Source organism: Amyelois transitella, chromosome 3 (assembly GCF_032362555.1).
Source record: "Amyelois transitella isolate CPQ chromosome 3, ilAmyTran1.1, whole genome shotgun sequence".
Classification (NCBI taxonomy): Eukaryota; Metazoa; Arthropoda; class Insecta; order Lepidoptera; family Pyralidae; genus Amyelois; species Amyelois transitella.
The window spans coordinates 8,682,844-8,694,490 of NC_083506.1; the positions used below are offsets into that span (position 1 = coordinate 8,682,844).

At 34.2% G+C, this 11,647-nt stretch overlaps 4 protein-coding genes across 5 annotated transcripts; 2 read left to right on the forward strand and 2 right to left on the reverse strand.

Moving 5' to 3' along the window:
• Positions 1 to 201: 201 nt before the first annotated feature.
• Positions 202 to 6,589, reverse strand: LOC106140181 (eukaryotic translation initiation factor 3 subunit E). The gene is made up of 9 exons (XM_013341742.2): positions 6,352 to 6,589; positions 6,115 to 6,231; positions 5,007 to 5,174; positions 4,599 to 4,721; positions 2,159 to 2,400; positions 1,665 to 1,799; positions 1,256 to 1,450; positions 642 to 876; positions 202 to 325 (listed from the first exon to the last, which is right to left on the reverse strand). The coding sequence occupies exons 1-9, from the start codon at positions 6,445 to 6,447 to the stop codon at positions 299 to 301; spliced, it is 1,338 nt and encodes a 445-aa protein (XP_013197196.1). The 5' UTR covers positions 6,448 to 6,589; the 3' UTR covers positions 202 to 298.
• Positions 2,394 to 4,522, forward strand: LOC106140182 (zinc finger protein 91-like). The gene is made up of 3 exons (XM_060949534.1): positions 2,394 to 3,805; positions 3,883 to 4,042; positions 4,130 to 4,522. Exons 1-3 carry the CDS (start codon positions 2,706 to 2,708, stop codon positions 4,202 to 4,204), a joined length of 1,335 nt encoding a protein of 444 aa, XP_060805517.1. The 5' UTR covers positions 2,394 to 2,705; the 3' UTR covers positions 4,205 to 4,522.
• Positions 6,590 to 6,999: 410 nt separating the features above from the next.
• On the forward strand, positions 7,000 to 9,145 carry LOC106133328 (putative nuclease HARBI1). 2 transcript variants are annotated; one of them, XM_060949543.1, is made up of 5 exons: positions 7,000 to 7,238; positions 7,348 to 7,444; positions 7,641 to 7,775; positions 8,240 to 8,375; positions 8,618 to 9,145. In XM_060949543.1, exons 3-5 carry the CDS (start codon positions 7,671 to 7,673, stop codon positions 9,031 to 9,033), a joined length of 657 nt encoding a protein of 218 aa, XP_060805526.1. In that variant the 5' UTR covers positions 7,000 to 7,238; positions 7,348 to 7,444; positions 7,641 to 7,670; the 3' UTR covers positions 9,034 to 9,145. The 2 variants fall into 2 exon arrangements, with proteins under 2 accessions (XP_060805526.1, XP_013188477.2); XM_013333023.2 differs by lacking the exon at positions 7,348 to 7,444.
• Positions 8,941 to 10,105, reverse strand: LOC132902855 (uncharacterized). Its single transcript, XM_060949558.1, has 2 exons — positions 9,649 to 10,105; positions 8,941 to 9,029 (listed from the first exon to the last, which is right to left on the reverse strand). The coding sequence occupies exons 1-2, from the start codon at positions 9,999 to 10,001 to the stop codon at positions 8,984 to 8,986; spliced, it is 399 nt and encodes a 132-aa protein (XP_060805541.1). The 5' UTR covers positions 10,002 to 10,105; the 3' UTR covers positions 8,941 to 8,983.
• Positions 10,106 to 11,647: the final 1,542 nt, after the last annotated feature.

An 11,647-nucleotide genomic window follows, 5' to 3' on the forward strand; every position in this document is an offset into this window, starting at 1 on the left:
GGTATGTACCAGTAATTTAAAAAACGGAAAATCTGAATAAGTCTGCACATTCAGGCAACTGGAGGTGTAATCATGATCAAAGTTGAGTTAGGTTTTCCCCCAAGGTTGCAAAATTATATGCGTACCGGGGTCCTCTACTGAGAGAAGATGCATGATGTGGTGAAGGAAGATTGAAATGAATAAAAATTAAAAGATGATCTGTAAGTTACAACGATATTTTAATAAAAAATATCTCATTACAAAATGATGTTTATAGTAGAACCAATATTTTTGAAACTTTTACAAAAAATTGACTGGCTTAAAATTCTTGAGTTCCCCAACGAATCTGAAAAGACAAGCAAGATTTTTTTTAATGATAGTGATAGTGTGGTGTAAGCAGAGGTGTCAAGAATTTTCACATTTCTCTCAATCTCTGCTAAGTTATCTAACTTATGGTAGTCATAATATTGGCAAAACTCTATTTTCGTAGTCTATTTACTATTTTTCGCAAACTTCTATTTCACATAGGTTAAATAACACATCACGTTTTACCCCCAGAAATATGGAAGTTAAAATTGCAACTAAAGTAAGCCTTTAGTAAGTAAGCGCTCAGGTTTTAGATTGTTCTTTAATTACTTCATATACACAAATGATACACTTACATCTTGATTGCGAGCTTTATGTTTCCTTTCAACTAATGATGTCAGAGCTTCGGAGCGGACTGCGAGGGAGTCGATCCTCTCGACCAACTGTTGGTATGGCGAGAGCGGTTGAGCGCCCATTACCACGTGGCCAAGTTTAGAGTCAATCTTCGCGTCGAGGCGCGCGTTACGGATCAAGTTCACAATCCAGCACTCCGCCTCGTCAGGCTGCATGTTCAAGTTTTCAGCCAACATTCTGAAAATAAATAACTAAGTTGTATTATAAACGAAACAACAGAAAAAAAATTAAGATTATATAGATTAATTTAATCAAATTTAAGACGTCCTGGCAAAGGGTCAGTTCAAGAGTATCCGAAAACGCCGAGCTTACATGAAGAGAGTTATGAATGTGGATGAAGCGAAAGAAGTATGCAGCGATTGTGGCAAGTGGAAAGATATAGTCTATGCCTAGCCCTCCGGGAAAAGACGTGATTTTATGTAAGTATGTAGTAACAAACTGAACATAAGGTCACTCCTGGTTGCTAAACCTCTCCAACCACGTGATGTCGTTCTCATTTTGGTTCAGAACCGTCAATCATTGCATTCAGAGATTGTTAGCAGTACAATATTCATACCCAATACTGATGACTTGGTGTATCCTACAGAATGTTTCGAAGATCATGAGACGTGCATTTTCGACAAACTCGTCAAGACACGCGATCAGGAAGAAGTCCGTTAGCAACACAGCTTGACACTGGTTCAATTTTCTGCGGGCCGCCTCGAAATCGAAGTTCACGTACAGATGCTCAATGAACTCGGTGATAGGATCTCTGAAGTGGTACAACAATTAATTAGTGGGCTAGTTTTTTTTAATTACTTTATATTGAAGCGAGGTGGATGCTATTTTACTTTAATATGCGAAATTATAAACTTTCTCAACAAGCGAAAATAAAGAAGAGTTTTGGATCTTTAGGATATTAAAAATTGTTTGTAAACAAAAAAAAATTGAATATTCGGGCGCCAACAAGCATACTTCCTTCATACCTGTATGTGTAAGCTTCCTGTTGAATTACTTTCACTAAGTCTTTGAGAGCGTTTCTCCTTGATCTATTGATTATGACCGCCGTCGCCAGGTATCGGAGAATGTGTGGGCACATCGTCTGGATGGCATTTAAATATCTTTAAATAAAAAAAATAGATTATTGATTTGTAACACTCAGCCACAGGGCTTATTACACACTAAAATATATATCTATAGTGAAAAAACAAACAGTCAATCTGTCTTTAGCAGTCGGTAATCCATAATATTATACAGAGAAAAGACTTTTGTTTTTATTTGTTATTTGTTACAAATAAACTCAAAAACATCTGGATCGATTATGAAGACATTTGACACAAAGATAGAAAATACTTTCAGGACTAACGCAGGCTATAGGAGCGATATCCCGCGCGAAAGCTAATAATTGAATTTGTTATTTGTTTGTTTTTTTTCGTATGAATCCTTAAATGATCCAATAATTCTGTTTTTATTTACTTACAATGGCTTGTACAAGAACATCTCAATGATAAGGTCGCGGCCTTTCACGTGGTTGAAAAACACGAAGAGCGACCAGTGCACGAGCCAGGTGCGTTGCTGAAGGGCCTGCATGTTGCTGACCGTAGCTCCGGCCGCCCCATTGTCGATGAACTCTCTCAGCTTCGTCAGGTCGTCCAGCGCCCCGTCCCAGTTCTGCACCAGGATTTCACTGGCCAGTTTACCCCAGAGTACTGAGAGGTAGTTCTGGAATATATATAGGACGATATAATAACATTTTTTCGTTTCGATATTTTTCGTCTGAGGTGACACTATATCCAAAATGTAAGTAGACCAAAGTGCAAAGCATGTATGTATACAAACAAAAAAAAGGAGGTATGGGAGGCATTCATCTAGCAGCAATAGAAACTCATGAACACTCGTTTATTTTTTATTGAAACCACAAAGGTTTGTAGTAACCTTACCGATAAAAGCTTTATCATAAAGACAATTTTATGTCATTCTAGTTATTGTCAATGTGAAAACTAAATGGCTTTACTAAATTTAGAGACATGTCATCAAAATTAATTATTAATAAATTCGAAAATGGTGCAAATTTTAAATCTTTGCAGGTTACCATTGATGATGGGATGAGCAATGCGTCGGAAGCTAAATTCAGTGATTGGGTAGAGGGCAAAAGTCACCATAAAATAAAAGATATTGAGTCCTCGCGATTAGTTGTGAAAATAATCTCTGATAATGAATTGAATTACTACTTTGATTTGGATTCTTGTGCTAGAGAAGTACAAGTTGATCAGGTTTTGGACACACAAAAGATTTTTACGAAGGCCTACGATGAGTCGATACCATACAATGCAATGCTAACCAGTCAACATTTTTTGCATGAAATTGAGGAGAGTAACCATTTACAATATCAATTTCACGAAAGGGGAGAGGATACAGCTCTCACTCGCACACAATCAAGTCAAGATGGGGTAGAAGAACATGACAGTCCTATGAGACAATTTGAAAGGGCCAACGGTGATAAGAGTCCTTTGGAATATAGTTTGGAGAGAGTGAAAGAGAACAATGCCAGAATTATGGAGAATATTCAATTGTTAAACAGAACTCTTAATTATACGAAAAAGAAAGAGACCTTGGACATAATTTGCCCCAAGCCGATGCGGTCCCATCCCTGTGATACATGCGGTAAATGTTTTGTCTATGAAACTGGTTTAAAGAGACATTATGCAACGCGACACGCTATAACAGAGATGGCTCCACGTTGGCAGATTGTATGGACATGTATAGAATGTTTCCAAGTATGGCCGCGCCAGGATTCTGCTCTAAAGCATGCTAATGAATGCTGCAAATCCGATAGTGTAGACTGTGTTAGAGAAATAAAAACTTCATCTCTTCTACAATGCGAATTTTGCGAGAAAGTTTTTACTAGTATACCAAGACTGTTACGACATTGCAAGACTCACACAACAGAAAGAAATTACGAGTGTAATGCTTGTGAGGCTACTTTCTTGTCATACAAAACAGCAGAGCAGCATTGGTTATTGTGTCCATGGCTGAAGATATGCTATGGTTTCTCTTTGCCAAAGCTTTTACTTTGCAATGCTTGTGACCGAAAATTTAGGAATTATGAACAACTTTACACCCACAGGTTGGCCTTATTATTTGTCACAATTTCATGTAGCTTATTTAATGATATAGGCATTAACTTTTATATCTTCTTTCTAGATACAAGACTGGCCACTTTGCAATTAAGACTCATGGCAACAATAGCAATTTTAATTTCTATCAGTGTGAAATGTGTGGACAGAGTTTCTCAACTGTACCTTCTCTTCAAGTACACAAAGTGCAGTATCACCCTCGCTATGATCTAGGAGTATGTAACAATGTATGATATCTGTTCTAATTAAAAACATAAGTACACATAAGTTCCTACTTAAAACTTGGTTCATTAATTTTACTTTAATTTTTACAGGTTAAAAGTTACAGTGAATATCCCAACACCTATTACTTGGATAGTGAACAAGATAAACACCGTGACAACTTTTAAATTGTTTAACATATATTTTAGTAAATAAATAAACAATACTTAAAAAATTTATGTGTGCTATTTAATTGCATAACCCATAAAATGTAGAGGAAATATAAATTTTTACTTAAATCTGTAAACATTTTTAACAAATGCCCTTATGAAACTACTATTAAAAAGAGAAATAATTTGTATTTTTATTCTCTCTTTTGTAACAAAAAAAAAACACAAAAAACTACTAGAAGCAAAACCTTTAGGGGTAACAGACTCTTTTTTTTACTGAAATTTCTTGAATGAAAGCGGGAGTATTAAAGCTAGTATATAATGGTGGAATTAATGAATGTCAGACATAGATTTAAAGTAGTGATTTAATTTGCTATTTATGATAAATAGTAAAAATTTTAAACAGACTTACCTTATCAGTTGGTAACATAACTAACTGGCAGAAGTACAGGTATGATGCTGATTCAACATAATTACCACACTCATAGCGGTATTTTGCCAACCGATACATGCTGTCAATCATCTCAATTTTGAACTGGAAACAAAAATAAATTTTTAGTCACAATTTTTAATTTACCTAAGGTTTTGTTTATTAAAGCATTTAAAGTTGATCCTTAAATGTTGTCCATTTACTGGAATCATAGAATTAATTAACTAGAGAAGTGATTGCTTTCTTGTCATACCACTGGTGAGAGAGAGGGTTCACTTCACAAAAAAAAACTAATCAATACAATTATGTAAACAGTTATAACTGTTTGTTTTTTCACCTGAAAATGGGTTTATGTATCAGCAAAATAAATGTAGGTATTTCGAACATTACCTCGAACTCTTTATTAGTAGTTAAATAATTTATAAGAGTCTTAGGATCCCTCATAGTTTCAACAGTCTTCATGACATCATCTCTCTGCATCAAACGCAGCACTGGTTCTACAGCATCTTGGAGAATTTGCAGTTGTGATAGAACAACTCCTCTGCGTGATTTGATTTCCTGAAAAAGCAAAAATACTCTTCATAGAAGTTTTTCTTATTCGATAAAAGCAAATAACAAAAAAACCATTGAGAATATAGGATACACAAAAAAAAAAGATTTAAAACATTTTCAAAATAGGACCACTCCCATCTCTTTTTCATGACATTGAAATAGAAGACAAAGGGAATAGGTGCACATTTGTTTAGTGCCATAGCTTCCATATGCTGGTCTGGTAGTGAAAAAAAAACACTGTGTGCCAGCTACTTCAATCCCAATTCAGATTGTAAATGTCAATTAAGGAAAGATAGTTGGGATTCTTATTTTAGCCAATTGGCTACTAACCTGTCACTCTTTGAATCTCAATTCCATCATTAATTTTAAGACAGTTAGCTCTGTCTTCCCCATAATTACATACATGTCTTAGGATTTTTGTTATGTTAAGCCTAGTACAATTATTTATTGAACTATTGTATCGTGTGGTTCCTGGCACTAATAGAAAAAATAATAGGACAACTCCGTCTCTTTCCCATGGAAGTCGAAAAAAGGCGACTAAGGGATAGGCTTATAAACTTGGGATTCTTTTAGGCGATGGGCTAGCACCCTGTCACTATTGAATCTCATTAATATCTTAAAGCCAAATAGCTGAATGTGGCCTATCAGTCTGTTGGCTCTGTCTACCCTGCAAGGGATATAGACTGTTGGCTCTGTCTACCCTGCAAGGGCTATAGACGTGATTACATGTATGTATGTTTATATATATACACTCTCTACCTACAAACAGTACATATTATGTTGTCATTTCATACAACATGTAAAATTACAGGCAAAGTAAAACAACGCTGATTTTGCCTACTAAGTGAGAAAGGTATGTGTAGATTCTAAGTGGTTTTCCAGGATTCTTCAGCTCCCATTGGTAGTTTGGCTCACTTAGGATTTTGGTATAACTTTTTAGAATTACCTCAGGTGTATCTTCATCTGGATAAAGCATTCCACGGATGTCAATAACATAATCAATCATGTTAGTTTTGCTCAAAATTTCCAGCTTTGCTTGCAGCAGTTCCGATTGATCATAAGTCTGGAAATGTGAAGAATATTAAGATAAAATAACAAAAAAGAAATAACCGTCGTGAAAAGACATTACATATTAATTATTTAAAGAAGAAAATAAATAAAGATACACGGTGATGTAGCTCACCTCTTTAGCTGCTAAAAATTCCAGTAAAGGAAACACAAGGTGGCGGTCTAGGTATTGACCTATTTTAAACGTCAAATCAAACTTTGAATAACTCATTTTCTTTCTTAGTTTTTCTCCACAATGCACAAATTATTAGTGACCAAATTGTGGAAAGACACTTTCTAACCTCAAATTCATTTGGTTTTTGACTGGTTGTCCAAGTCCCACCATAGACAAAAGGACGAATGTCTACGGTAACGGTAAAATCCGTAGAACGGAAATGTCTTCAAAGAGAAATGGAAAAACGGGGTGAATGAAACCAGGAGGCTTACCACGACGTCTTATAGCAGGACCTAAATTGAACTGCACTGTTTTTTCGTACCATGACATCAATTATAAGCAGGCCTGCGGCAGGTCTGCTCAGTAAACCGTTCACCATTTTTTTTGTATAGAGTTTTCCTACCACAACGGCCACTTTTGACAGCAGGAATTGTTTCTTGCTCGTCGCAAATGTCAAATAAAGCGATTCTTAAAAAGTTACTTTCAGGTAGCTTCTTTGGACATTTTGGCGTTGTTTTGTAAGATATTCACCTAATGATCCGTGTTTGTTTCCTAAGGATTTGTAGGATAAAGGGCATTAAAATACATGCAAAGCTATTGTTCAATAAGAATTTGATAAAATACCTATGAATTTTTCAATAAAGTTAAATCTACAGAAGAGTAAGTTGTGTAAACATTAATAACACCCCTAACATTATTGCAAAGATGTGTGACGAGTATGAACTGTTTGAGTTTTTGGAAAGTGATTTCAACGAATCCAGAATGGCAAATAAAAAGAAACGTTTAAGGAACAGAGAAAATAATGATCCTTTTGACTTAGATGAAAATGCTTTCATCAAGGAGTACAGGTATGTAAATGTTCACATATCAACCGCCTTATGCTCTATTATAAAGAAAGATCTATCTCTCTCTTCTCAACAACATGATAACATAATTACTCGTATCTTACTTGTCTAGGTTAACCGCAGACTTGGTGCACAAACTTTGTGAAGAGCTGGAGCCAATAATGGCAAAAAGCTCTAAAAGAGCAACTGATTTAAGCATAGAAACAAAGGTCAATCAAGTTCCATAAAGTACATTATTTTAATAGTAATCCTCTCTTATACAAATATATAAAATTCCCACAGACTTATGAAAGTCGTCAGTTAAAAAGATTAAGGCACGCTTATATTTACTTAGCTAATTTTATTTATATTATATCATTATATCAATAATTAAGTTTGATAACAATATGCCTTTTTTGCCTGCAGATTTTTCAATAAATTTGGTATCCCTGGTGTATGATTGGATGTATTGATTGTACCCATGTTCGCATAGTAAGGCCTAATGAGCATGAAGATAGATATTTCTGTAGAAAGAAATTCCATTCTCTAAATGTTCAGTTGGTAAATAAACTTTTATTTAATAGTTTTATAGCATAATATATAACACATACAAACATGATCACATCTATGTCCCTTGCGGGGTATTCAGAGCCAACAGTCCCAAAAATACTGATAGGCCGAGATTAATGGTAGATAGAATTGAGATTCAAATAATGGTAGGTTGCTAGTCTATCACCTTAAAAAAAGAATCCCAAATTTATAAGCCTGTCCCTTATTATAATGTAGGTATAATCGAGTAATTTTGAAAAATGTATATTGAATATATACTAAGTACACATCTACTGGATGCCTTCCTGGGCCCGGGCCAGCCCTAATTCAGGAACAATGTCTATGAACTTTTCATGTTTATGAGTTGGCTAAAACTACTCTCCCATCAATGATTTTCTAATATACATACTTACATTTTTTTTTTCCATTGAACCACTTTAGTAATTTCAAATTTTTCTTATTATTTTTTTTTTCAGATTTGTGATGCGGATCAACAAATTCTAAGTGTTGATGCGAGTCATCCAGGGTCATTTCATGACTCATTTATATGGAGCCACTATCCTGTACGTTACCATTTGGAAAATTTAGGGTCTGAAGCAACATGGCTTTTAGGTAAGAAAACCTTTGTTGGTGAACTTATTATAGCAAATAATATGAACAATATTGTTTGAAAGATATATTTTTAACACACTTTTAATTAAAACTAAACCAATTAAAAACATGAAATAAAATTTTAAAAGTCAAAAATATTTGTAGGATACAATTTTAAAATAAAAATGTATCATTAAATTTATATAAAATATGAATGTTCAAATAAAATAAGAAAATAACAGAGTTATAATGTTTATTTCCAGGTGACTCTGGGTACTCACAACGAAGAACGATGATGACACCTATTTTGGATGCAGAACCAGTCACACCGGAAGCATATTATACACAAAAGCATGTAAAGGCTAGGAATGTGATAGAAAGAACTATAGGTCTTCTCAAAGCACGTTTCCGGTGTCTCTTGTGCCACAGGGTGTTGCATTATCAACCACAGGTTGCTGGCTTCATTACAAATGCTTGTGTAATATTGCACAATATTTGTAATGAAAACAACTTGCCTGAAGTAAGGTTGACAGAAGAAGAGCAAGCAAGGGAAGTTGCACAACAACCACCAGTGGAAGCTCTTCATGAACCAGCTGGGCAACACAACATTGAGCTTCAACATGGTATATCTACACGGCGTGATCTTGTGGCACGTCTCTGGGCTCTTCGCCGTACCTGAAAATCAAAAAATAGAATTTTATTGCAGATTTGTATTCAATAATATTTCGTTTTTAAGAGTAAGTTATAAGTAGCTATGCAGGTAGTTTATGAACAATAATCTTTTTCATTTAATATTCATCAAAGTAATATAGTTTTTTATTGTTATTAAATTAAATTGAATACCAATATTTTATTATGTAAAAGCATAAAAGTACATATTCAATAAGTAAATGTATATATATATCTATATAATAAGTAAATGTAAATGTTATGTTATGTTAAGTAAAAGAATTTTACATGAATAATTTAATTTGTACATTTAATTTTGCTTAGTAATCATCTTTCTTTTTTCTTTTTTAAAAATAGTTCTAGTTTTAATTTTGCTCATTCCAAAATGACATATTTTAAAATAACTTAATAATTATAATAAAAATTAAATAAAACATTTTTTTATTTTAAATATATACACAACATTCTGTAAATTTGCAGAAAAGTGAATATCTCAAAGAAAACTTCAAGTTATTAATGGATTAGCTATACTAATATTATTAAGAGAAATGATTGACATTTTGAAATGGTTTACAGGACCAATTTTGATGAATTTGGCACATTGAATAAATTAATTATTGCTCACCTTCTTCTAATTATAGCCACTAATTCACGGAAGAGACAAATAGCTTCTTGAAGTATTAAACTATTTGCAGCTTCAGTAGCAGCCCTCTGTCGTGCAGCTTCAACTATTTGCACCCTTGCTTCTGCAGCTGTTAAATGAGCACGTCGGCGCCGTCGCCTAGGTTGTGGCGGGGCTTCAGCCTGTACCACACTAGGTACTTCGACGCCGACAGCCTCATCAGAGACAGCTGCTGCGTGGCTTTGTGAAGGATCTGATGATGCAGTAGTAATTTCTACAGCTGCAGGTAGAGAATCTGCCTCGATAGAACTAACAGTTTGAGATACCTGAAAATAACAATTGAAATATTCATTCATACAATCACATTCTTATACCATAGGAGTAGACAGAGCTTACAGTCTCAAGAAGACTTAAAGCATTGAATTATTCATTTATCTAATCACATTCTATGACCATAGGAGTAGGCAGAGCCAACAGTCTCAAAAGGGCTAAGCCATGCTCAGCTGTATGGCTTTGTAATGTTATCAAATTGTTAAATTTATTATACAAAATACAATCAGTATGGTATATAATTCTAGGCTACTATGATATAGTCTATTCACTTAGTTTTATGTACTAGGCGCCTATGACAACACATTTTGAGATCACAATGCCTTAGTCAATAAATATTAATGTTTTATCTCAATCTAATAAAAATGAAATTGAATACATACAATACACTAGGAGGAACTTCTAACCATTCTTCTGTAATGGATTCAACTTCAATACCTCGAATGCCAGAGGGGCCAGCTTCAGGTTTCATATCATCCTAAAAATAAATGGTTTCATTAATACATATATAACATAACATATATTTTTTGTATTAATTATAATTTGTAGGCTTTAATGTATTTAAGGGATCTTACCTGCAATGGGTTCACCTGCACCGCTGGTAAACCCATGCCATATTCCGCACCAAGGATACTTAAAAATGTTATGTCAATTTCTGTTAGCTCTTCCCCACTTGGCGGGCCCACCTCCCGTCCTGCTGATGCTCTCTCGAATTGTTCTATTTTTACGTTTTATTTTGGCCTTCAGGTCCACCCAGTACTAAAACAGTTAAAGAACATTTAGGTATAGTTTAAAACTGAGACAATGTAATTAAAAGAGAAAACTCATGGATTGAGTGCCTGTAGGTCAACACACCAGGCAAACTGGTAGGGCTAGAGATTTTAAATTTGCAGGTTTCACTAAATAAGGATTTCCGAAACTTACTGCAAAAGTGAAAATAAAGATTATTGCCTTAAGCAGGTGAAGCTGGGAGTAGGATGAAGATGACTCTAAGAAATAAAGGAATCAATGTTTACATACCTTGGTATTATAAGTAAACACTTTCTACTTACGACATTATATAGTTTTCTTGTAAAATAAATAATAGCCTCAAAAGTTAAGAATATTAAAAATCACTGCGATCCGGCAAACTTCTAAAACTGTTGTGAGGTAAGGCGCGTCGACTTAAAAAGCCGTGACAAGTAAAAAAAGGATATTTAAAGTGGTTGCAGAACGGCTCTACACATTAAAAACATTATTTATGACTTAGGGACGAATTTAAAGTTATCGAAAACTATCAAGTATCACTCAAGTATTCTAGCAGGTACCTACCTACTTTAAATTTATGTGACAGGCCGATTCGTTCGGACGGTCGTTCAAAACCATTTTAAACTAACATTTATTTAATTTATACAAATAAAAGTATTTTATACCGTGCAACAATGCATTGCAATTCAGAAAAATTTAGGTTAACTTCATATTTAATTTAATTTATAAGTATTTGTTATCTTTAATTATATTATTATTGTATTATTATGGTATTATTATTTTTATTAGAGGTTTGAACGTTTCTTTATTGACATCTCCACATTGAGCCATAGACAAAATAACCGTTCATCATTCAGCTTAAACCGTTCACCTTATAAGACGTCATGGTAGGAGTTTTGAGCAGGCCTGCTAATAAACTGCCTTA

Bases quoted from the DNA above. Each gene is read 5' to 3' on its own strand.
- LOC132902855 (XM_060949558.1), bottom strand. From the start codon at position 10,001: ATGAATGAATATTTCAATTGTTATTTTCAGGTATCTCAAACTGTTAGT. The intron at 9,030-9,648 runs GTGAGCAATAAT...TTTGATTTTCAG, and splicing joins GTGGCTATAATTAGAAGAAG to GTACGGCGAAGAGCCCAGAG.
- LOC106140182 (XM_060949534.1), top strand. From the start codon at position 2,706: ATGTCATCAAAATTAATTATTAATAAATTCGAAAATGGTGCAAATTTT. The intron at 3,806-3,882 runs GTTGGCCTTATT...TCTTCTTTCTAG, and splicing joins GAACAACTTTACACCCACAG to ATACAAGACTGGCCACTTTG. The intron at 4,043-4,129 runs GTATGATATCTG...TAATTTTTACAG, and splicing joins ATCTAGGAGTATGTAACAAT to GTTAAAAGTTACAGTGAATA.
- LOC106133328 (XM_060949543.1), top strand. From the start codon at position 7,671: ATGATTGGATGTATTGATTGTACCCATGTTCGCATAGTAAGGCCTAAT. The intron at 7,776-8,239 runs GTAAATAAACTT...TTTTTTTTTCAG, and splicing joins ATTCTCTAAATGTTCAGTTG to ATTTGTGATGCGGATCAACA. The intron at 8,376-8,617 runs GTAAGAAAACCT...GTTTATTTCCAG, and splicing joins TGAAGCAACATGGCTTTTAG to GTGACTCTGGGTACTCACAA.
- LOC106140181 (XM_013341742.2), bottom strand. From the start codon at position 6,447: ATGAGTTATTCAAAGTTTGATTTGACGTTTAAAATAGGTCAATACCTA. The intron at 6,232-6,351 runs GTGAGCTACATC...TCACATTTCCAG, and splicing joins AATTTTTAGCAGCTAAAGAG to ACTTATGATCAATCGGAACT. The intron at 877-1,255 runs GTATGAATATTG...ATTTATTTTCAG, and splicing joins CACCAAGTCATCAGTATTGG to AATGTTGGCTGAAAACTTGA.